This window comes from Sorex araneus, chromosome 2 (assembly GCF_027595985.1).
Source record: "Sorex araneus isolate mSorAra2 chromosome 2, mSorAra2.pri, whole genome shotgun sequence".
Lineage (NCBI taxonomy): Eukaryota > Metazoa > Chordata > Mammalia > Eulipotyphla > Soricidae > Sorex > Sorex araneus.
Genome location: NC_073303.1, coordinates 33,878,884 through 33,905,236, shown reverse-complemented (window position 1 = coordinate 33,905,236; position 26,353 = coordinate 33,878,884). Strand labels below are relative to the sequence as shown.

The window sequence follows — 26,353 nt, the reverse complement described above, 5'->3', positions numbered from 1 at the left end:
TACATATATATATATATATATATATATATATATGGCTTTTGATTCCCAAAAAGTATAATATGCATTCTTTTCCAATGCACACAGGACATCAGAATGTCCTATTATGCTAGGCCACAAAACATATCACCATAAAAGTTAAGAGCATAGAAATCATGTCAACTATTTTCTCAGAGCATAAAAATATGAAAATAGAAATCACAAACACAGAGAAACAATTAAAACTCATGGAAATTAAATAGCACACTCTGAACAATAGAGGGTCAGAATAGCGGGATTAAAATATTCTGGGAAACAAAGGAGAAAAGGACACAAACTACCAAGGTTCATGTGACACAGCAAACGCTGCATTCATAAGGAAGAAAGAAAGCGCACACATAAATAACCTAACAGCACAGCTTGAGAAAATGGCAAATGAGCAACAAAAGAAACCCAAAGCAGCAGGATGAAGGAAGTAATAAAATTTAGATCAGGAATTAATTATTGGAATAAAAAAATCCAAAAGATTAATGAAGTTGAAAGCTGGTTCTCTGGAAAAATAAGCAAGATTGATAATCTTGCAAGACTAATCTATCAAGACTCACAAAGGGAAAATAAAACTTAATTAGCTGAATCAGAAATCAAAGACATGGAAACCCACTGGCCTGCAAGAGAGGAGGCTGAGAGCCACTCCAGGGCGAATTTTGAACCTAGGAGAGACTTTCTTCTTACAGGTACCTGTGAAACCCACCCGTGAACAACACAGTTGTTCCGTGGCTGTGTGTTTATTCACCACTCCATAATTCATCGTAAACATACAAAGACACCCTAAGGTACACTCCTAACCAGACAAAAATACACAAGAAAAAACTCCAAACTGCAAATGTGACAATGGTATAGCAACACAGGAATCCCCCAGACTTAGTGAGTGGAGAAGCTAGTCCAGTTAACCCAAACAGTAATAATGAGCTATATCTGATAAGGAATTAAGAATGGAACTGCCAACGATACATAACAATGGAATACACTGCCAATAAAGTACAGGAGGATGTGAGAGCAGAAATGAGGGAAACACACAAACAAAAAATTCAGCAGAAATAACAAATCTGAAAAACCTGGTAGGCGAAATGAAATACTCACTGGAAAGCCCCACCAGGAGGGTAGCAGCTGCTGAGGACAGAACCAGTGAGCTCCAAGGTGAGGTGCAGAAAATCTCCAGACAGGGGCCAGAGTGATAGTACAGCAGATAGGACATTTGCCTCAAATGCAGCCAACAAGGGCTCAATCCCTAGCATCTTATATAGTCCCCCAATTACCACCAGGAGTGGTTCCTAAATGCCGTGCCAGGAGTAATCCCTGAACATCACCAAATGTGACCCAGAAAGGAAAGAAAAAAAGGAAAAGGGAAAAAGAAAAAAAGAAAATCCGCAGACGATAGCATAAGATGGAAAAGGCTTTCAAAATAAACCAACAGATGACAAGAGAACATCAGAATGAAGTCAAGAGACAAAATATAAGAATCGTTGTAGTACTAGGGTGTTGGGGAGTGGGGGAGCAGAAAGAAAACCCCGATGAAAAAGCAACCATCAAAGTTATCATTGCTGAGAAGTTCTGGAGCTGAGGCGTGCATGCACCCAAATCCAAGAGGCCCAAAGGGTACCAGATAAATACAAATAAAAATACAAATAGAAATACAAAAAGAAATACAAATAGAAACACTCCAAGACAGATCCTAAACAAAATGACCAAAACCATAGACAAAGATAGAATACGGAAAGCAGCAATACCAAAGAAGAAAATTGCTTATAAAGGTGCAACCTTAAAATTCACAGTAGCCTTATCTGATGAAACCCTCTGGGTCTGAAGACTGTGGTGAGATATAGTGAAAAAATGAATACCTGACCAAGAATACTTTACCAAGCAAGACTCTAACTCAGATTTGAAGGAACATACAACTTCGCAGAAAAACAACAACTCAGGAACTTTGTAGACTCAAAATCATTGTTAGAAAAACAAAATGGGTTCCTTTAAGATAAGATAAGCCCCTCAAGTACACTGAACTCCTACATAAAGATGCACTGATCCCCATCAAAGTAATCTCTCTCAATGTCAATGGACTAACTAAATGCACCAAACAAGAGGCATAGAGTGGCAGGATGGATTAGAAAATTGAACCCAACACTCTGTTGCCTGCAAAAAACACATTTGAATAATCAGAGCAAACACAGACTCAAAGTTAAAGTCTGGGAAATAATTATTCAAGTGAACAACCTACTAAAAATGCAGTGGTAGCCATCCTACTAACAGATGATGGAGACTTCAGGCTGAAGAAGTTTGTAAGAGACAGTGAAGTTTATTTTTTAATGATCAACGAATCTGCATATCATGAAGAATTCACACTCCTAAATTATATGCATCTAATGGGGACCAACAAAATACTTTAAAAAACTGTTCACAAACTTGAAGAAAGACATTGATAGCAACACAATAATAGTTAGAGATTTCAACACCGCTTTGTTACCTCCCAATAGATCAACAAGAATAAAGTTTAGAAAGGAAATACTTTATTTCAGGGAAGAAATGGAAGAAAGGGGGTTTGTGTGTGTGTGTGTGTGTGTGTGTGTGTGTGTGTGTGTGTATATATATAGATATATATATATACATACATATATATGACTTTTTATCCCTAAAAAGCTGAATATGCATTCTTCCCCAGAGCACTTGGACATTCTCCAAGATAAACCACATGCTAGGCCACAAAAGATAAATCCATAAAATTAAGAAGATAGAAATTGTATCAACTATATTTTCAGACCATGATGAACTGAAAACAGAAGTGAATCATGCACAGAAATGAGAATTAAATCTAACACCTGGGAATTAAACAGCTCGCTAATGAACAACCAGTGTGTTAGAGAGGAAATCAAAGAAGAAATTGAAAGATTCCTGAAAATAAATGAAAATGAGGACACAAGCTACAGGAACATGTGGGACACAGAAAAACCAGTAACAAGAGGAAAAAATACAGCTCTCGGATGGAATTAAAAAATCCAAAAGATCAATGAAACCAATATCTGATTCTTTGATAGAATAAACACAAGATTGATAAACCACTAGAAGACTCATTAAGAAAGAGAAAGAAAACACATTAATAAACCAAATCAGAAATTAAAGGGGGGGCCTACTACAGAAACAATAGAAATTGAAAGGATCATTAGAGATTACTTTTAGAAACTTTATGCCATAAAACAGGAGAACCTAGAAGAAAATAATATATTCTTGGATTCCTATAACCTCCGAAGTCTAAACCAGGAATATTTGGAATACCTGAGAAGACCTATCACCATCAAGGAAATTGAAATGATTATTAATGAGAAAAGTCTTTCCAAAACCACAAGCCCATACCCAGATGGATTCACCTGTGAATTCTTTCAAACCTTCAAAGAGAACCTAGTGCTAACCTTTTTCAAGCTTTTCCAGGAAATTGAAAAAACAGAAACCTCCCAAATATTTTCTGAGGCAAATATCACCCTGATACCAAAAGCAGACACTACCAAAAAAAAAAGAGAGAACTATAATCCCTGATTAACACAGAGGCAAAAATCCTCAGCAAAATACTAGCAAATAGAATCTAACAAATCATCAATAAGATCATACATCATGACTAAGAAGTATTCATCTCAGGAATGCAAGGATGGTTAATCATTTGCAAATCAATCAACATAATACACCATATCAATAAAAGAAAAGATAAAAGCTTATAATTATATCAATATACGCAGAGAAAGCATTTGACAAGACCAAACACCCATTCATAATAAAATTCTCAACAAAATGGGAGTTGGAGAAACTTTCCTCAGTATAGTCAAAGTCATCTACCACAAGCCCACAGAAAGCATTATTATTCTCAGTGAGAAAAAAATTAAAAGCTTGCCCTCTAAGGTTAGGCACAAGACAAGGTTGCCACTCTCATCATTCCTGTTCATTAGAGTACTGGAATTACTTGCCCTAGCAATCAAGCACGCTGGCCTGTACTGGGATCGAACTCATGATCTTGGCATTATTAGCACCACAGGAGTGATAGCACTGTGGGTAGGGCGTTTGCCTTGCGCGCTGCCAACCTGGGTTCAATTCCTCTGTCCCTCTCGGAGACCCGTGCAAGCTACCGAGAGTATCCCTCCCACACAGCAAAACCTGGCAGACTACCCGTGACACATTTGATATGCCAAAAACAGTAACAACAAGTCTCACTATAGAGACATTACTGGTGCTCACTCAAGCAAATTGATGAGCTACGGGACGACAGTGATACAGTGACACAGCAATCAAGCAACAAAAAGATATCAAGGGCACCCAGATAGTAAAGGAAGAAGTCAAGCTATCACTGTTTGCAGATGACATAATACTATACTTAGAAAATCTTAAAAACGCTACAAAAATAGCTCTTGGAAACAATTGATTTGTTATAGTAAAGTGGCAGATTACAAAATCAATACTCAAAACTCCATGACTTTCCTAAACGCACATAATTAAAGAGAAAAAAAGATATTTTTTTAAATCAACCCCATTCACAAATGTGTCAGAAAATAAAGTACCTTAAAATCAGCTTAACTAAGGAGCTGAAAGACCTATACAAAGAAAACTACAAAATACTACTTCAAGAGATAAAAGAAAACACCGGAAATGAAGAATACATTCTCTGCTCATGGATTAGGAGGACTACATTATCAAAACGGTTACAACCCCCAAAGCAACATACAGATACAATGCAGTTCCTATAAGGTTACCCAAGACCCTTTACAAAGAAACAGATCAAGCACTTCTGAAATTCATCTGTAACAATAAACCCCACAAATAGCTAAAACAATCCTTGGGGAAAATAACATGATGCCATCACTTTTCTCAACTTCAAACTCCACTACAAAGTGGTACTAATGAAAACAACATGGTATTAGAATAAAGACAGATCAGCAGGTTAGTGCAATAGAGTTGAATAGCTTGACACAAACTCTTAAATATATAATCACTTCATCTTTGATAAAGAAGAAACATGCAAAGTGGACCAAAGAAAGCCTCTTATACAAGTGGTGCTGGGAAAACTGGGCAGATATATGCAAAAAATAAAAAATGAAATCAAATCTCTTTCTAATGCCAGGCACAAAAGTCAGGTCAAAATGGATTACATACTTCAGTATCATATCTGAATCCATCAGGTACATGAAGAAAAACATAAGCAGAACCCTTCATGACATTGAAGCTAAAGGTATCTTCAAAAATGAAATACCACTGACCAAGCAAATTGAAACAAAGATAAACAAATGGGTCTTCATTAAACTAAAAAGCTTCTCCATCTCAAGAGAAATGGGACCAAGATATAAAGAGAGCCCACGGAATGGGAAAAAGCACTTACCAAATACCAGTCTGTAAGGGGTTAATATCAAAGATATACAAGGCACTGGTAGAACTTTACGGGGAAAAAAATCTAACCCCATCAAAAACTGCAGAGATGAACAGAAACTTCCTCAAAGATGTATACAAATGGCCAAAAGGCACATGAAAAAATGCTCTACATTGCTCATTAGCAAGGAGATGCAATTAAAGGCAACAATGAGATATCATTTCACACTGCAGAGACTGGCACATATTCAAAAGAACAAATACAACAAGTGCTGGCGCAGATGTGGGGAGAAAGCCAACAAAGAGAAGAGTCTGCTAAGTGGGGACATGAAACATAAGAGAGAACTAGAGTAACATTGACATTTTGGTGTTGGATGGGGTGTAGCATTTTATCCCTGAAACATTATTATTACCAGTATTGTAAATCATGGTACCTAAATGTTTCTAATTTTAATAGATAAGCTAAAAATAATTATGTAGCAGTGGTTCTGGATAAAGTGAACCATATACAAAACTGTTCAATGTATAAAGAGGTGCCAAGGAGGTAAACACAGCAAGAAGGAGAGATAACAGACAAAAGAAAATCAAAGCTATATTCAAAACTGAAGATGACTCTGCAAATCTATGAATCTATAGCTAATAAGGGTTTTTCCATGTTTTACAAATGATGACACTGAGGTTAAGTGACTAGCTTAAGATCTCTCCATCAGAGAATGAAATTATAGGATTAAAATGACAAGGAGAGAAAAGTGTGTTACCCTGCCTCTAAATATTTCCATGATACACTATGCTAAAAAGAACCTTTCCCTCTAGAATTCTCTCTTCCTCACCCTTAGATTAATCCACTTGGACACTATACAAACTGCTAATTATAAGAGTGGAACATAGATTCCCCAGAGTTCCACCTTCTGGAGTTGATTCTAGTTGATTTCCCTGTTTACTCTCTCATGAGGATCGAACACTCTACCTCTTTCTCTATAACTCCGAATGCCTTTTAAAATCAGGAAGAATATTTCTATTACTATCAACAACTAATTTTGATTGCAACTACCAATAGGCTCAAACCTTTACATTTCCTTTTCTCCGTTACAGAGCTGTCCAGGGTTAGACATCATCATCTCAGCCTGAATCTCCATGCTTCACAAAACTTAGGTGGTTTCTTGTCTGAATACATTCTATTCTTTCCTCTGCTGACAAGCAAGATATCACCTATTTCACATCTTTCTACTAAGATACCCAACTCTGATCTCAAGCACTCAATCCAGAAATCAAAAGACTGAGGTTTTCTTTCATCTCTACCATTGCTATTTCAAATCCAGAGAATCCAGAACCAAAAGATCGACATCTAATTGGGAAAGTGAAGATCTCAATGTCAGTCCCAGGGAAGAAGGCATGAAGGTAGGCATGTTATTATTATATCGCCCTACATTCTAGAATACCAGGTGAGGTCTAGGTAGAACACTTTTATAATAAATTACCTTCTGGAGGTTTTTAAAATATTATGAATGTGTACATATCTACCAGGTTGTGTGAAAAGAATTATGGAGTGTGTATATCTGTGTGAACCATATAAAAGATTTCTGTGTAAATGTAGTAAAGATGTTATCTGAACAACTTAATCGTCCGTGTGCCTGTTTCAGTATGGAATGTTGGGAATAATTTAAAGCTTCCTATCTTCTTCAGAATTTAATTATCACAAAATTAGAAATTGTGATCTTTTATAACTGTTGCCTTTGAAATATAATGGCATCTCTTGTACTTTACTTATCTACAATATGACCCCATATTATACAATGAACTAGAAATAAAAAGGTCAGATTTTGTATGTATTTTAATATAAAATTTTATTAGCCTTTTACATTAAAAGTTTACATATCAAAGCACTGCGATTTACAAAGTTATTCATAATTAAGTTTCAGGCATACAATATTCCAATACCAATCCCACCACCACCAGTATCAACTTCCCTCCACCAATGTATGTTTACTTATTTATTTTTTTAACTTGTGGGCTATGCCCAGCAATGTTTGGAAGTCAGTCCTGGTTCTGTACTCAGGAATTACACCTGGAAGTGTTCAGGAAACCATATGGTCTGCCAGGGATTAAACTCCAGTCAGCCATATGCAAGGCAAACATTCTACCCACTGTGCTCCAGCCCTGTGTATGTATTTTTATTCTCCTTAGGAGCTGGTATATTAGAGTTTGGTTTATAAATAAAGAATATCTACTTAAGAAAAGAATTAGATATTTAGATTGAAATCATGCATTAATAAATTGTGTGACCTTGGAGAACTTATTTCACTTGAATTATCTTATTTTATAAAATAAGAATATTAGCTAATTCTCAAGTAAATAAGGAACAAAGTTAGTACATGAAAATGAACATATATTTACCTGCAAGTTCAGCTAGTACCTAGTATAGGAAGCATTAACAATCTTTTTTCCTGGGCTTACACTGGAGATGTAGTACAGGGGTTAAAATGTTTGCACATGGACAACCCTAGTTTAATCCCATGCACATACTTAAGAGCGATTCCTGAGTATGTGTGTCCAACAAACACCCAAAACAAAAATATGCATTTTTCTAATTTTTGCAACAGAGAGAATAATTAGCAATTATTGAATACCTACTAGGTGTCAGGTACTGATCAATGACTTTTCTGTGTTTTACCAACATTATTAATTCAGTTTTATATGAGGAAACTGGGGCATAAACTGATAAGGGAACATGCCAAAGTTGCTCAACTGGGAAATGATAGACAAAATATTTTAACTCTCCATCTAACTCTCTAACCCATGTTCCTAATCACAAATCAGTACTTTATTTTTCTTAATTAGTATAAATTCAGTAATAAATAAAATAGTAATGAGACAATTAAAGCCTGATAAATTTAAAAGTTCAGTTTTTAAAATTAATAACAATGAAGTTTAAATAAGTTACCTACATGATGAGTCTTGTCAGGAAACATGCAGTAGAACAGTTTCTATGTAACTTTATTGATTACTTCAACCATAAATGGGTTCTGTACCATTGGGAAATTTGGCTCATCATCAATCTCAGGGTTAAAAGACTTCTGTCTCAACTTTTGTTTGGGAAGTATTTATTCAGATTACAATGCTAGAAATTTGAGGTTATCTAGTTCAATCCTTCAGTCTATACATGAAAAAAAAAACCTGAATGAAATGAAGTGACTTCCCACCATAAAATAACTAGTCAAAGACAATTAGACCAGGTGTGACCCACCCTCCTGACATTTAATTTAAATTAAAAGTGTTATTTTCTCTGCCCAGATGATTATTTCAAGATTGATCCATGTGAATTAATTCGTATGTCTCATGATCACCTCACTAGACAATAAGCACTATGAGGCATGAGCTTTGGAAACCACAGAAAAGAGAGATTTACCGTCCATTAGAAGTCGAGTCAGAGCTAGAGCAATAGTACAGTGGGAAGAGTGTTTGCCTTGCACTCTACCAACTTGGATTCCATCCCTGGCATCCCATATGGTTCCCTGAGCACTGCCAGGAGTAATTCCTGAGTGCAGAGCCAGGAGCAGCCCCTGAGCATTGCCGGGTATTACCCAAAAAGCAAAAATAAATAAATAAATAAATAAAGTCAATAACCAGCAATATGATGGGTTGTGTTTTAAAAAATAGAGTAAATAAAACAAATAATGTCATGATTCTGATCAACCAAGTATTGTTTATATCAAACCTGAACAACTATACTATCTTTAAACACTGCACACTTTTAAAGGAGTAGAAGGGAGGCTTAAACTCAAACCAGTCTCCATATAGCTAAGAGCTATCATGTCCCTTGGAAGAAAACCAACCTTTTACTTTGGACCTAGGAATACAACAGAACTAAGGAAGCAACCGAAGAGCACAAATTTGAAAACTAGATAGAACTGGTTATAATCCGGGGCCAGGGATAGTAAGGAGTTTGCCTTGGCTTAATCTCTGGCATCCCATGTGGTCCTCCAAGCATTGCCAGGAGTGATTTGTAAGTGCAGAGTCAGGAGTAATCCTGAGCACCGCTGAGTGTGGCCCAAAAAAAACAAAGAAGAGGCAGAATTGATTATAATCATGTTGGCCAGATAGTTTAGCCTTTTTTTTTTTTTTTTTTTTGGTCACACCGGCGATGCACAGGGGTTACTCCTGGCTCTGCACTCAGGAATTACTCCTGGCGGTGCTCAGGGGACCATATGGCATGCTGGGAATCGAACCCGGGTTGGCCACTTGCAAGGCGAACGCCCTACCCGCTGTGCTATCGCTCCAGCCCCTAGTTTAGCCTTTCTGACCTCAAGTTTGTTCATCTATAAAATGCAAACTCTGGGCCAGAGAGATCCACTGCAGCATATGCGACACGTGCCTGTCATGCAGCCAGTGAACATTAGATCCTCCAGACCACATACGGACCCCCAATAAACCAGGAGGGACACCTGAGCACAGAGCCAGGAGTAAGCCCTGAGTTTAGTCCGGTGTAGCCTAAAAACCAAATCAAAACAAACAAAACGGGAATATTTTACCTTCCTCGTAGAGTCTCATAAATGATATCAAGTAAAGCATATTCAATGACGGTGATATTCCCAAAGTGTTAAGATTTTTAATTAGATTACGATCATAAGCAAGTGTAGTATTTCTATTCCTTCCCCAGCTCACTCCCCGCCCCCCCGCCCGCCCCATGCCCTGATTTTTGTACGGATGAATTAACCATCTCCATTTCATCCTTCCAAACATGTTGGGAGTTTTCCTCCTCAGGCCAACCACAGCACAGAGGAGCACTTCCTCCTCCTGGGGTTCGCAGACTGGCCCTCCCTGCAGCCCGTCCTCTTCGCCCTTGTCCTCTTCTGCTACCTCCTGACCCTGCTGGGCAACTCGGCTCTGATGCTGCTGGCTGTACGCGACCCGCGCCTGCACACGCCCATGTACTACTTCCTCTGCCACCTGGCGCTGGTGGATGCGGGTTTCACCACCAGCGTGGTGCCGCCGCTGCTGGTCACCCTTCGCGGCCAGGCGCTCTGGCTGGACCGCAGCGGCTGCATGGCCCAGCTGTACACGTCTCTGGCGCTGGGTTCGGCCGAGTGCGTCCTCCTGGCCGTGATGGCCCTGGACCGCGCGGCCGCCGTGTGCCGCCCGCTGCGCTACGCGGGCTTCGCCTCGCCCGGGCTGTGCCGCGCGCTGGCCGGTGCCGCCTGGCTCGGCGGCCTCACCAACTCGGCCGCGCAAACCGCGCTCCTGGCCGCGCGGCCGCTCTGCACGCCCTACCGGCTGGACCACTTCATCTGCGAGCTGCCAGCCCTGCTCAAGCTGGCCTGTGGCGACGGCCGGGACACCGTCGAGCGCCAGATGTTCGCCGCCCGCGTGGTCATTCTGCTGGTGCCGTCTTCCGTCATCCTGGCATCCTACGGGGCCGTGGGCCGCGCGGTGTGGGGGATGCGAACCAGCGGAGGGAGGAGAAAGGCGCTGGGTACCTGCGGGTCCCACCTCACGGCGGTCTGCCTGTTCTACGGCTCTGCCATCTACACCTACCTGCAGCCTACCCATAGCTACAACCAGGGCCGGGGCAAGTTCGTGTCGCTGTTCTACACCGTCGTTACTCCGTCCCTTAACCCGCTCATCTACACCCTCAGAAACAAGGAAGTGAAGGGGGCAGCACGAAGGCTCCTGGAGAGAAGGCAAACGGGACAGTGAGTCGGTGGGGAAAGGAAGGAAGTATTATCTCAGGCCGCAGGATGAAAACATCCATTGTAAAAGCTGTCAGCCTTTATACTGTATACTGTATGAGAACTGCAAGAATGGATCTCGGGGAGAGGGAGATCTTTTCTCCCATCAGAAAATTTTAGTGTATTTAAAGGAAAAAATCCTTGTATTGACTTTAAAGGGAAGGCGTTGGCGGGGGAAGAGGGAGGTTATGACTCTCCTAAACTGAGAGAGAAAGCATGATTCAGGGAATCAAATCGTTTTCCATCTTCAAAGGCTATGCAACCGCTGAGTATTCACATGTGAGGTAATACTTAATTTTACGACTCCTCTAGTCTGATGGAAGAGTTCATGAAAGATCCCATGTGTCTGCAATCAGATATTCTCATATTGGAAAGATAATCATAAGTTCTACCCCATAGGACACTCCATCCAGAAAAAAGAAACATGTGCTCTCCTCTTGGGAAATCAGTCCAACCTGATGCTCATCTAGCCAGTACGACTGCCATTGCAAAGATCTTTATCCAGAAGTGTAATACAAAACCACCCACAGTGTTTCTGCTGGGTGGGTTTGCTGAATTCTTCTACAGGGCTGTGGACCTAAGCAAGTTTTAAAGAAGAAAGGGAATTATATTCATGGAAAGAAGATAAACATATCTTGGGTTATGAAAAAACAACCGTGCAGCCCAGTAACAAAAAATGAGAGAGGAGCAGTCACGATAGTAAATAACAGGAGCAAAAATAAAGAAGGGACTTAAGTCCCCAAGAGAGGAGAAAACACTTCTCAGTAAAGGAAAAAGGATAAAAGCTTTAGTAGCTTGAATCCTGGGCAGAGTGTTAGGCAGAGTACAAAAAAAAACAATTTCTATACACTCACTCACTGATACTCTGAACCCAAAGAAGATATGCTAGACCCTAATTCAGGCAGAAATTACATAGGTCCATAATCTCTCACCTTCTAGAAAGTTTGTTCCATCCTGGAGCACTTCTCAAGAAATTCCCATTAGAGACACAAAATCTCTAAATGCCGAGGAAAACATATTTTTGTGAACACATCATCTCCAAACACAATTCAAATTGGGTGTGGCATATAGTGATAAAAAGGAGCATGGTGCCAGGTTTAGCTTTAAGTAAGAAAAAAGTAGTTTAATTATATTTTTAATGTGAAAATTGTTGTATCTCATTATGGGGCTGTTAAGTCTTTGTCTAAGAATTTGCTAAGCTGTTTATTGCTAATTGAGCCTTCTGTGTTATTGTTTTTGTTTGTTGAGTTTAGTTGGCTTCTATGTCACTTTCCCATCTAATTTGGTGTGCTCCTATTGGAGTTTTTGAATTGAGGAATTACGAGGTGTTGCGTGGTCCAGAGACATCAGGATCTATGCTCTGTGCCATCAGTGAAGTGCCATTAGAGTCGAGACATCAGCGTGGCTGCAGTGGTGGGGTGTGGATGCAGCTGCTGAGGCTTCCACAGGCAGGTACTCATCTGTCTGCCTTCCAAGGGCAGCCCAGAGTTTTCAGCCACGGGGACTAGCATGTCCATGAATTTTAGCTTCTTAGCTTATATCTCCTCAGCGATGTAGTCATGAATCAGTAGAGCAGGACTGGTGGATGAGTCAACAAAAGCTATGGAGGTGGACCACAAGTTGGTTTTTTTTAACTTTTTTTATTGAATCATTGTGAGATATACCTTTACAAAGCTGTTCATGATTGTATTTCAGTCATACAGTATTCCAACACCCATCCCTCCACCACCCATCCCTCCACCAGCATTCCCAGCACCAGTTCCCCAGGTTCCCTCCCATCACCCCCCTACTCCCTGCCTGCCTCTATGACAAGCATTTTTCTTCTCTCTCTCTCTCTCTCTCTAATCATTGTTATTATAAAGAAATTATAGAAAATATTTGGCAGCCTTTCTCCCTTCCACACTCCAGATCTACTCTTCATCTCCTTCTCACTGATATTTGGAAATTATCAAAGTTGTAGGCTGCTTAGTCTCTGCAATGTTGAAAACCAGCCAGCCAGCCCAGCAGCTCTAAGGGGCCTCCAGAACCATATCTGGTGGTGATTAAAACCTCAGTGTTTTGAGAACCATGTAGTTTGGAGTTTGAACCAGAGTCCAGTGCCTGCAATACATCTCCTTTTACCATATTGCACTCTGGTACCCATATCTCTGGCCCAATACTGATTTTTTTTTTTTTTTTGCTTTTTGGGTCATGCCCAGAGATGATCAGGGGTTACTCCTTGCTCTGCACTCAGGAATTACTCCTGGAGGTGCTCAAGGGGCTATACGTGATGCTGGAGATCGAACCCAGGTCAGTCATATGCAAGTCAAACACCCTACTTGTTGTATTATAGCTCAGGCTCTTAATACTGAAATATTTTTATGTAACGCAATGTGACCTCTTGTTAACAACTTACAGTAAATTAGCTTTGTAAACCTTTTTGGGGGGAGATAAAGGAAGCCTAAGAGTCCTAGCTTCCAGGTCTAGAGAGATAGTACAGTAGACAAAACACTTGCCTTAATGCAGCTGAACCAAATTCAATCCCTGTCACCACATATGTTCCCCTGTGTGCTACCAGAAGTAGTTTTTTTAATTGTCAACTCAAAGTAGATCAAAGACCTTGAGATCAGACCAGAATCCAAAAAATACATTGAGGAATATATAGGCAGACTAGTCCAAGATCTGGACCTCATAGCTACCTTCAATGATACAATGCCAATGGCAAAGGCAACAGACTCAAAAATAAACAAATGGGAGGTAGACTCCAATCTGGATGCCCCAAAGTGTGTGCGGGAAGTGAGAGAGGGGGAACTCGGCTTTAGAACTTCAGGGCAGTTGCACACAGGGACATTGGAGAGCACTTTTTTGGTGTCTCTCTCCCAGGTAGACCCCCAATCCAGATGCCCACACTTAGTGAGTGAAGAAGCTAGCTCAGATGTCCCTAAGAGTAATAATGAGCCTAAATTCTAAGGAATTTAGAATGGAAATGTTAAGGATGCATAAGGAGCTCAAAGAAACCATGAAACACACTGCCAATAAAATACAGGAGGATGTGAGAGCAGAATAGAGAAAAATGTAAATGAAAATAAAAGCAGAAATGACAGGCTGAAAAACATGGGAGGTGAAATGAAAAGTTGGAAGGCCTCACCAGCAGAGTAACAGCTGCTGAGGACAGAATCAGTGAGCCCCCAGATGAGGTACAGAGAATCTCCGAGCTACAGAAGAAGATGGAAAAGACCCTCAAAATAAACCCACAGATGACAAGAGAAAATTGGGACAATGCCAAAAGGACAGCATAAGAATCATTGGAGTACCAGAGGGAAAGGAAGAAAGCCCTGATGAAGAAGTAACCATTAAAGCAATCATTGCTGAGAAGTTCCCAAAGCTGAATAACACATGTACCAAAATCCAGGATGCTAAATAGTACAGCTAAGAGAAATCCAAATAAGAATACTCCAAGACACATCCTAATCAGAATGACAAAAACCACAGATAGAGATAGAATACTGAAAGGAGCGAAAGCAGAGAAGAAAATAGATTACAGTGGAGCATCCCTAAGATTCATGGCAGACTTATCAGATGAAACCCACTAGGCCCGAAGACAATGGTGGGATATAGTGAACAAACTCAATGAAATGAACACCTCACCAAGAATACATTACCCATCCAGAATCTCATTCAGATTTGGGGAACAATACACAACTTCACAGATAAAGAGCAATTCAGGCACTTCCTAGAAATAAAACCAATGCTACAATCAGAACTGAATGGCATACCACAAGTACACCAAACTTGTACACCAAACAAGTACACCAAACAAGTTCCACAAGTACACCAAACTCCTACATAAAGATGGCACAAATCCCCATCACAATAATCTCACTCAATATTAATGGACTAAATGCACCAATCAAGAGGTCTAGAGTGTCAGAATGGATTAGAAAATTAAACATAACATTCTGCTGGCTACAAGAAACACATCTGAACAATCAAAGAAAACACAAGCTCAAAGTCAATGATTGGAGAACAAGTCTCCAAGCTAACAGCCCCCTTTAAAAAGTGGTGGACCATACTAGTATCAGATTGCATAGGCATCAGCCTGAAGAAGGTTGTGAGAGACAGTGAAGGCCATTTTTTAATGATTAAGGGATCAGAACACCAAGAAGAGCTCACATTCCTAAATGTATATGCACCTAATGAGGGACGAACAAAATACTTGAAACAAGTGCTAATAGACTCAAAGAAAAACATTGATAGCAACACAGTAGTAGTTGGAGCCTGTAACACCACTCTGTCACCTATTAAGAGATCAACCAGACTAACCAGACTATCTCAGTAATGATTTGAGGGAAGAAATGGGGAAGAGTGGGGGGTAGTAGATATATACAGGACCTCTCATCCACAAAGGCCAAATACACATTCTTCTCCAGTGCACATAGGACATTCTCCAAGATAGACAACATGCTGGGCCATAAAACATACTTCCATAACGTTAAGAGGAACAAAATTATAACAACTGTCCTTTCAGACCATGATACATTGAAAATAGAAATTAATCACACACAGAAATGGAGAAACAAATCAAACACCTGGAAATTAAACAGCTCACTACTGAAATACCAATGGATTAGAAAGGAAATCAAAGAGGAAATAAAGATTCCTGGAAACAAATGAGAATGAGGACACTAGTTACCAGAACTTGTGGAACACAGCAAAAGCTGTGGTAAAAGGAAAATTTATAGCTTTTCAATCGTTCATCAGGAAAGAAGAAAGAGCTCACATCAATAACTTAACCTCACAACTTAAGATCTTAGAAAATGACCAACAAAAAGAGCCCAAACCAAGCAGGAGGAAGGAAAGAATAAACTAAGAGCAGAAATCAATCTGCTGGAATCCCCTCCCAAAAAAAATCAGAAGATCAACAAAAACAAAAGCTGGTTCTTTGAGAAAATAAACAAGATTCATGAACTACTAGTGAGACTCACAAAGAAACAGAGAGGAGCCTAATAAACCATATCAAAAATGCAAAGAGAGACATCACAACAGAAAATGCAGAAATCCATAGGAGCATCAGAGATTACTTTGAAAATCTTTAATGGCATGAAAAAAGAAAACCTTGAAAAAATGGATAAATTCCTGGATTCTTATAACCTCCAAAGGCTCAATCAAGAAAATTTGGAATACGGGGCTGGAGTGATAGCACAGTGGGTAGGGCGTTTGCCTTGCCCGCGGCCAAGCCGGGTTCAAATCCCAGCATCCCATATGGTCCCCTGAGCACCACCAGGGGTGATTCCTGAGTGCATGACCCAGGAGTGACCCCTGTGCATTGCTGGGTGTGACCCAAAAAGAAAAAAAAAAGAAAATTTGTAATACCTGAGCAGACCTATCACCAACAAGGAAATAGAAATGGTGACTGAAGTCTTCAGAAGAACAAAAGCCCAGACCAAGATAGATACACTAGTGAATTCTTTCAAACCTTTAAAGAGGACTTACTCACAATCCTTTTCAAGCTTTTCAAGGAAACGGAAGAAACAGAAACACTCCCAAGCAGTTTGCATGAGGCAAATATCACCCTGATACCTAAAGCAGACAGACTCCACCAAAAAAAAAAAATAAATAAATACTCAGACCAATATCCCTAATGAACACAAATGCAATGATCCTCAACAAAATACTAGCAAATAGAATCCAATGACTCATCAAAAAGATCATACACCATGAACAAGTAGGATTCATCCTGGGGATGAATTTATCCTGGGGTGTTGTAAAATTCGCAAGTCAATCAAAGTAATACACCATCATCATCATCATTATCATCATCATCATCATCATCATCCCATCATTATCCCATTGATCATCGATTTTCTCAAGCAGTCTCAGTAATGTCTCCATTCGTCCTAGCCCTGAGATTTTAGAAGCCTCTCTTTACTCATCCTTCCCAATGGTGCTGCATTGGGGGCTCTTTCAGGGTCAGGGGAATGAGACCCATCATTGTTACTGGTTTTGGCATATGAATACGCCATGGGGAGTTTGTCAGGCTCTCCCATGCAGGCAGGAAACTCTCGGTAGCTTGCCAGGTTCTCCGAGAGGGAGAGCTAGGCTATAAGATGTCTTTGTGGCTGTGCGCTTCTGGGAGCTTGGTTTTATCATCTCTGGATGTTGGCTGTTGGTGGGGTTACACGGCACCAGAGGCAGTTTCTGGGTGTGACTGCCTAGCTACTGGAAAATGGGGGATCTGGGCAGAAGAGGCCTAGACCTGATCTGAGCAGGCTTGGAGATCTCGGCCCCAGGTCCCACACACCTGGGTTCCACTGCCAGTTCTTTCACGCATGAAACTGCAGAAACTGCCCCTGACACCTGTAATCCCACCAACGGCCAACATCCAGAGACTATAAAACCAAGCTCCCAGAAGAAAGCGACGCAGAGTCTCTTGCCCCCTCGCCTGGCTGTCTTCACCTGGGACCCTCGGAGGGGGTGGATTGAGTCCCCCCGCACCTCGAGCAGAGCCCCTATGGCTGAGGACTTCCAGAACCCAGTCACAGCCATGCCCAAGACCCCTCTCCACAATACACCATATTAGCAAAAAAATAAATAAAAACCATATGATCATATCAATAGATGCAAAAAAAAGCTTTTGACAAGATCCAATACCCATTCATGATAAAAACTCTCATCCAAATGGGATTCAAAGGAACTTCTCTTAATATAGTCAAATTGTATTCTCTCAATATAGTCAAAATAGTCAAAGCCATCTACCACAAGCCCAGAGCAAACCTTATTCTCAATGGGAAAAATCTAAAAGCCTTCCATCTGAGCTCAGGGACAAGACAAGGTTGCCCACTCTCACCACTTCTATTTAATAAAGTATTGGAAGTACTCGCCATACAAGTTAGGAAAGAAAAAAATACTAAGGGCTTCCATATAGGAAGGAAATAAGTCAAGCTCTCACTATTTGCAGATGACATGATACTATACTTAGAGAACCCTAAAGTTTTGATCAAAAAGCTCCCAGAAACAATAGATTTGTATAGTAGAGTGGCAGGTTACAAAATCAATATGAATAATGAACAAGAATAAAGTGATAATAAAAAAACAATCCAGGAGACTCATCAGTGAAGCCTGCAGACAACAGCTTGCCAGAGATTTCTCTGCCCCCACCCCCGTGCTGAGCTGATTTCACCAGGGCATCTCAGATAGAGCAGGTGTCCCCTCTCCGTCCACTCCAAATGAATCCCTGGTGGCCACGAACTTCCAGGAGAAAAACCCAGATACACAGGACCAGGGACTGAAGACTCCAGGCCACATGGCGGTGGCAGGGATGGGCCCTTCTCATCTCTCTGCCCCTTCGGGGCCCTGGGTGTCACACCCACAAACTGTCTCCAGGCAGGTGCTATTTAGGTGCATTAAAGGCCTTGATCCAGAGATTCACATGCTGGGGGAGAAGGTAGCTGAGATAAAGAAAGGATCACTAAGTAAATGATGGTTGGAGGAATCACTCGGGATGGGAGATGCATGCTGAAAGTAGACTATGGACCAAACATGATGGCCACTTAGTACCTGTATTGCTAACCATAACACCCAAAAGGAGAGAAAGTAAGAGGAAATGTGCCTGCCACGGAGGTGGGGGGTGGGTAGATGGGGTGGGAGTATCAGGAGAGATACTGGGAATATTGATGGTGGAGAATGGGCACTGGAGGAGGGATGGGTACTCGATGATTGTATGACTGAAACATAACCACGAAAGTTTTTAAGTCTGTAACTGTATCTCACAGTGGTTAATTAAAAATAAACAAATAAATAATCATGGTAAAAAATTAAAATAAAAAAGCTATTTCATCTGAGGTATCATTGTGAAGATTCTATGTTTCCAGAATATTCATGGTTTTCTTGTTCCGATTATAGCAACATTTGACCAGGAATAACAGTCAAATATAAGTAGCCACTGCTTTGTGTGTTCGAAAGAATGCTAGGTAAGATCAGGGGAAAGAGATACCCCCATTTGAAATTACTAATACCAGGCAGAATTATTAGAAGACAGATTAAAATATACTGCTCTCACAGTTCTCTTCCTTCCTGGTCCAGACAAAAGAGGCCATGGTCAACCAAAGTTCCCCAGCAGGTCTCATCCTTCTGGGCTTCTCTAAATACCCAGAACTTGAAAGAAACCTCTTTATGGTAATCTTATGTTCCTCCCTCCTCACTTTGCTGGGCGACACACTCATCGGTCTGCTGTCAATGAGAGACACCAGGCTCCACTCTCCAATGCACTTTTTCCTTTCTATCTCTCATTCTTGGATCTCTGCTTTACCCACACCTTGTGTTCTCAAGATGTTGGTCCATCTCCAGAGCCCAAATAACACCATCAGCTTCTTCAGATGTACTGTCCAGGTCTTCATTTTCCTGATCCTAGGGACCACTGAGTGCATCCTTCTGACAGTGATGACCTTTGACAGTTATGTGGCTGTCAGTCCCTCCATTATGCCACCATCATCCACCCACAGCTGTGTCAGCAGCTGGTCGCTATGGCCTGAGTCATTGGGCTGGTGGAGCGAGTGGTTTATACACCACCTACTCTCCCACTTCTGCCTTTCTGCCCTTCTGCCCTCACTGGCAGGTGTGTCTTTTTAAAACTCTTTTTAACTAAATCATCATGAGATAAACAGTTACAAAGTTGTCCGTGATTGGATTGCAGTCATACAATGTTCTAACACCCATCCCTCTACTGGTCTACATTTCCTATCACCAATATTCCAAATTTCCCTCCAACTCTTTCCTCTTCCTCCTCCTCCTCCTCCTTCTTTCTTCTTCTTCTTCTTCTTCTTCTTCTTCTTCTTCTTCTTCTTCTTCTTCTTCTTCTTCTTCTTCTTCTTCTTCTTCTTCTTCTTCTTCTTCTTCTTCTTCTTCTTCTTCTTCTTCTTCTTCTTCTTCTTCTTCTTCTTCTTCTTCTTCTTCTTCTTCTTCTTCTTCTTCTTCTTCTTCTTCTTCTTCTTCTTCTTCTTCTTCTTCTCCTCCTCCTCCTCCTTCTCCTCCTCCTCCTCCTCCTCCTCCTCCTCCTCCTCCTCCTCCTCCTCCTCCTCTCTCCTCTCTCTCTCCTTTTGGTCATTTTGTTTGCGGTACAGGTACTGTAAGATATAGCCCCTTTACCTACTTTTAGCACTCAATTCTTATCCAGAGTGACCATTTCCAACTCTCATTGGCATATAGTGGTAGTGGTCCCTTCTCTATCTTAACTGCCCTCTACCCCTTTCCCCCTACTTTGACAAATTTCCAACCATGGACCAGTCCTCCCGGCCCTCATTTCTGTTATCCATGGGTAATAGTCTCATACTGTGTTTTACACTGTAAACTCACACACAAAATGATCCACCCACAATATTGCAAGCTGAAGGTGGATGGACCATTTTGTGTGTGATGTTCTAGCGTATATTAGACTCGTCTGTGAGAACATCACCTACAATGAGATCCAGATAGTTGCTTCTGTTGTCATCACCATGATTGTATCTCTCACCCTCATTCTTATCTCCAGGGTGCAATCTCCCAAGCAGCTCTTAGGGTTAACTCTGCAAAAGGGCAGAGAAAGGCTTTTGGACATGCTCCTCTCATCTTGTGTCAGTCACTCTTTCGCAGATCAGTCATTTCTGTCTATATCCAGTCCAGAAACCCCTCTGTTCAAGAGAGGGGAAAGTTTTTTGGTCTCTTCTATACAGTGGGTACTCCTTCACTTAATCCTCTCATATATATCCTGAGGAACAAAAAGATAAAGACGTATACAGGAGGTTGCTAGGGAAGGATAAAACTCCAAGGGGGACTGAGGACATTTGATATGCTCAAAATGAGAGAAGACTTTAGTGCTTTAATCAAGAGATTTGTGTTTTCTGTATCTTTACCTTCCTTATAACTATCATGCCACAGCAATGGGTAGTGGTCATGTGTGTTTTAACATGCATGTAGATATGTGTATGTGTAAGTGTGTGTGAGAAAGAAAATACAGTAAAGGGAGATATAACCCATCCATTGTGTACACATATCTCCTCTTGAAACATATGAATTTTAATTAGATTTTATTTACTTTATTTTAACTAGTTCTCTTAACCTCCATGATGATGGGTTTAATTTTATCACTTATATTTCTATATCATCTAGTCGTAGCGTCCATGTATTTTTCTCTCCCACATTTTATTTGCTTCTCTGTCATTTTTTCACTTCCTTATATGTGTGCTTTGAGTTTTATTTCCCCTAAATCACAGCAGAGAGATGTTAACTTGAAGTTCAGGTAACATAAACTCACTCCAGAACAACACATGCTAGGACTAAAACCCAGGTCTCATAACTTGACTACATCGCAAATACTCATTGTTCTTTTAGAATATCAGGGTGTCCTTGGATTGAAGTCAGGAAGAAAGCCGAACTTCTTCAAAATTAGTAAAGACAATTATGTAGCACCCACAAACAAAGCTATCCAGTCTTTGCAGTAAACATCTTGTAACAGTACAGTTTTGACAATATGGAGTATAATGCCATCTACTGGTGTGATACAGTACTGCAATAGCATCCCAGACTCCTGTGCTTTGCTCAGAAAGCTGTCCTTTGGAGCCAGAGAGATTGCACAGATTAAAATGCATGCTTTCCATGTAGCATACTAGACATAATTGTTTTGCTTTGATTTACCTAACAGCGCACATTGAAAATCACCATAATCCCATAGAATTTTTCTCATTATTTTCATGTTTCTGTGCTATACAGCTATCGTTTATTTATTCCCTTGTTTTATGTATTGGTATTTAGTTGCTCTTTGTATCTTACAGTTTTACATATTGTCTTTAGTATATTTGTACAAATGCCCTGTAGATATATTTCTGTTGTTACATCTTTGAAACATTTTTTCTATAATTAGAGTTGCTAAATCAAACAACTAACATTTAGGTAGCTGAATCATCTATCAGGATTTGAATAAAAATGTACTGGTGTTTTGTTGTCACCAGCATATCACTATATCAATTTTTTGTTAATATTTTATCAAGGGCTTCAAAGCATGTCTTAGGGAGGCCCAGAGAGGCAGTTGAATGGGCTGGAGCTCATACTCTGAACACAGTAGACTCAACTTTGATTCCCAGCATAAAATTGTCTCCCGAGTACCCCGGGAGCAGGCCACCAGCACCACCACCACTGCCACCAATTCTACTCATAGAACTGCCCCTGAGCTCCACCGAGAGTAGCCAAAAACTAATGTAAAATAAAATGTAACAATTCTATTTAATTATTTAATTTCAAACATTCCATGGGAACAGGAAATAATGGCATTCTGAAAGGCATTTTTTTTTCTGGGTTCCGCAGCAGAGCTTTATTTTTTTTAATTTGTTTATTTTTTAATTAGTGAGTCACAGTGAAGGTACAGTTACAGATTCACACATTTTCATGCTTGTTTTTCCCTCATGCAATGTTTGAGAGCCCATCCCTCCACCAGTGTCCATTCTCAAACACCAATGAACCCAGTATCCCTCCCACCCCCCCAATCCCATTCCCCCCATCCCACCCCGCCTCTGTGGCAGGGCATTCCAATTTGATATCTCTCTTTCCTTTTGGGTGTTGTGGTTTGCAATAGGGGTATTGAGTGGCCATCCTGTTCAGTCTCTAGTCTACTTTCAGCACGCATCTCCCTTCCCACGCAGGATCTCCAATCACATATTACTTGGTGTTCCCCTCTCTATCTGGGATGACTGAAAGGCATTTTTTAAACAGTGATGGCATGTGTTCCACGCTTAGTCTCTCATTCTCTCTCTCAAAGATCTCTCTCACTCTGTTTCTTTCTCTCTTACATATATACACACAAACACCACACACACACACACACACACACACACACAAAGCATTCCACACTTCCAGAAGGCAAGATTCAAATGTGTCAGAAGTTGGCATCCAATGTATTCTATAAGTGAATGCAGGAAATAATAAGTGACTGAATCTCTATAAAAAATGCGTGAACATGATGCCCAAAAGTGAGAGTCAGAAGGAAGGTGCATGCCACAGAGGCAGGGGGTGGAATGCAGGAGGGGTAACAGGAAGGATACTGGGGACGTTGGTCATGGAAAATGCACGCTGGTGGAGGGGTGGGTGTTTGATCACTTTATGACTAAAACTCAATCATGAAAGCTTTGCAACTGTATCTCACGGTAATTCAAAAAAAGAAGGTTGTCACCCCTTCAAAAAAAATTAAAATTAAAACTAAAATGACAAATAAAAAGGCCCAAAACCAAGGAAATAAAATAAATAAGGGTTGCCATATGATTGCTATATGATTTTTACCTATGTAAATAAGGAAAATAAAAATCTTTTAATACAATATTTTTTAAAAAAGAATGTGTGGGGGCCGGAGTAATAACACAGTGGGCAAGCCAACTCTGGATTTTTTGGATTAAATAATTAATCAAGCTCAATTAATTAGTTAATTGAGCTCCAGCTGACTGAGCCATCTCTTTGGCCCAAGAGAAAAACAGCTTCTTAAAACTCTGTCATAAAATATGTCTAGAGGGGCTGGAGCAATAGCACAGTGGGTAGGGCATTTGCCTTGCACATGGCCAACCCGCGTTCAAGCCCCGGCATCCCATATGGTCCCCCCAAGCACCACCAGGAGTGATTTCTGACTGCAGAGCCAGGACTAACCTCTGAGCATCGCTGGTGTGACCAAAAAAGTAAAAAAAAAAGTGTGAAGGATTCTAGGGATCCCAATCCCATGATTCTATCTCCCAACTTTTCCATGGCAATGGCAACAATTTCACATTTTCTTTGAGAATATGCTGATAACATTAAAAAAAAAGAATTTATTTCTTTTTTTGTTTCGGGGCCACACTCAATGTTGCTCATGGCTTACTCCTGGGTCTACACTCAGGGATCAATCCTGGCAGTACTCAGGGGACCATATGAGGTGCTGGGGATTAAACTTGGGTCATCTGCATGCAAAGCAAACGCAAACGCCCTACCCTCTGTACTATCGCTCCAGCCCCAAGAGAAAAATAAAACTCTATTTTTATTCTAATATTCAAATACTTTTGATTCAACATCTACCTTGGCTTCTGCACAGAATAACAACATCAGGGGCTGGAGTGATAGCACAGCGGGTAGGGCGTTGGCCTTGCACGCAGCCGACCCAGGTTCGATTCCCAGCATCCCATATGGTCCCCCAGCACCGCCAGGGGTAATTCCTGAGTGCAGAGCCAGGAGTAACCTCAGTGCACTGCTGGGTGTGACCAAAAAAAAAAATATATAGCATCAGAGTCTAAATTTCCCCTTAAGGATCCCCAAGATAATGGTAGCATGGCGGCAGGCACCCGAGCTAGCAAATCAGTGGCAGCTCTCAGTGCTAGGAACATCTGGCCAATGGGGCAATAAAATCTGAATGAATGTAAGTGCCCTTTAAATATTCTCTCTCAAAAAAGGTGCCTTTAAGTGAAATTGACCTGGGGCCCAGCTGGTGCTGACCTGGAGTGGGCTAGCAAAGCTGGTGGCAGCGCAGCCCACAAGAACCACAGCTGACGGAACTACCACAGCTCTTGGCACTGTGGGCAGTGGGTCACAACAGAACTTTTGCATGAATGAATAGAGCTCTTTGAATCCAACGTTGACACCACTGCATGAGGGGGTGCCCCAGGTTCCCACCATGGGTGGCCAGCTCGGTGGCCCCAGTGAACTGCCACCATAGGCAGAGCATCCTGGCCACCATTGTTCGCCCTGACCAGCTCTCGCCGCACTGCCAGGGCCACCGACAGCATATTATGGAGAAAAATCTGAGCACCCCGTGACTGGAGACTAGACCCGAAGATGGGACTGAGTGCATCCTGGTCAGGTTCCGCTGGGCTGGTGCTGGCAGCCAGCCCGGAGCACCTGAGCCACATATGTCACTGCCCTGGCCCCAGTCCTGGTCCCTGCCAGGGCTGCTGCTGCCATATCACTGGGGCCCAGAGCACACAGCACCACCAGCCATCCAACCTGGACCTGAGGAGCAGAAGCACCAGCAGCCTGATGGTGTCCTGCAGCTTCCTGATCCCCAAAGTCACGACTACGCCTCCTGCCAGACTCCAACAACTCAGAACCAAACTTCCTGAGAAATTAAATCACCAAAATTTAGGTACACGGGAGCCATGCTGACAAATCACTTCTGGCTCTGCCGCACAAGCACATTTACTGGACTTGCTCCAGAGACCCATAAATAAATCTCTAAAGAGATGAAAAAGATGCAGTAAATCTTCCAGCACTCGCACTTGGCTGAATAACCTGGGATATATTGGAGGGGGGTGGGTTAGGCCAGTGCCCACCCAGACAGAGCCCCAGTAGCTGCTTGCTCCCACATTCTAAAATCACCACCACAGCCCCAGCCGGACTCCACTGTCTTGGGATGGACCTCACCAAGATATTAATCTGCTGAAAATTCGCGTATGCGGATTTTGTGACTGAAATATCCAGGCTTTCTCGGAGTTGGGAGAGGCTAGCTCCTCCCGCCTCCTTGTATTTCTGGAACTGGCAGTCACATCCACACCCCAAAGCTGTAACCCAGTTAAAAAAAGCTACTCCATCTGTACATTCCCAATAAAAATACTGAACTCCCTGAACACACACGATGACCACTTTGTATCTGTATTGCAAGCCATAATGCACAAAAGAAGGGAGGGAGGGAGGAAAAGAGAGAAGGAGAGAGGGGAGAGGGAGGGAGGGACACAGGCTGCAATTGTGGGGGTGGGTGGGAAGGAAACTGGGTTCATTGGTGACAAGAAATGCACACCAGTGGAGGGATGGGTGTTAAAGCATTGTAATACAATGAAAAACATTGTATTAAATTCCATGGGGATTTAATATAAATAAATAAATAAATTTCCCCTTGAAATTAAAAACCAGCTCTATTTTATTTTATTTTTTAAATTTATTAGTGAATCACCATTAGGTACAGTTACAGACTTACAAACTTTTGTGCTTGTGTTTCAGCCATACAGTGGTCGAGTACCCATGCCTCCACCAGTGCCCATTTTCTATCACCAAAGGTCCCAGCATCCCTCCCACCACTCCCATCCCCTCCACCCCACTCCACCCCATCTCTGTGGCAGGGAATTCCCTTTTGCTCTCTCTCTCCTTTCGGGTGTTGTGGTTTGTAATAGAGGTATTGAGTGGCCATCGTGTTCTGTCTATAGTCTACTTTCAGCCTGCATCTCCCATCCCGAGCAGGTCCTCCTAGCACCCTTTGCTTTGTAGTCCCTTCTCTATCTGAGCTGCCTTTTCTCCTAGCATGC

The 26,353-nt window shown here is 41.4% G+C and overlaps 1 protein-coding gene across 1 annotated transcript; it reads left to right on the top strand.

The window, feature by feature from the left end:
* Window positions 1-1,103: 1,103 nt before the first annotated feature.
* Window positions 1,104-11,067, top strand: LOC101556836 (putative olfactory receptor 2I1). The gene is made up of 3 exons (XM_055124370.1): window positions 1,104-1,173; window positions 6,693-6,744; window positions 10,122-11,067. Exons 1-3 carry the CDS (start codon window positions 1,104-1,106, stop codon window positions 11,065-11,067), a joined length of 1,068 nt encoding a protein of 355 aa, XP_054980345.1.
* The last annotated feature ends 15,286 nt before the right edge of the window (window positions 11,068-26,353 follow it).

Coding starts and splice junctions, on each gene's coding strand:
- LOC101556836 (XM_055124370.1), top strand. CDS start 1,104: ATGAAATACTCACTGGAAAGCCCCACCAGGAGGGTAGCAGCTGCTGAG. Junction 1,174..6,692: donor CAGAACCAGTGAGCTCCAAG/GTGAGGTGCAGA, acceptor TTTCAAATCCAG/AGAATCCAGAACCAAAAGAT. Junction 6,745..10,121: donor GGGAAAGTGAAGATCTCAAT/GTCAGTCCCAGG, acceptor ACATGTTGGGAG/TTTTCCTCCTCAGGCCAACC.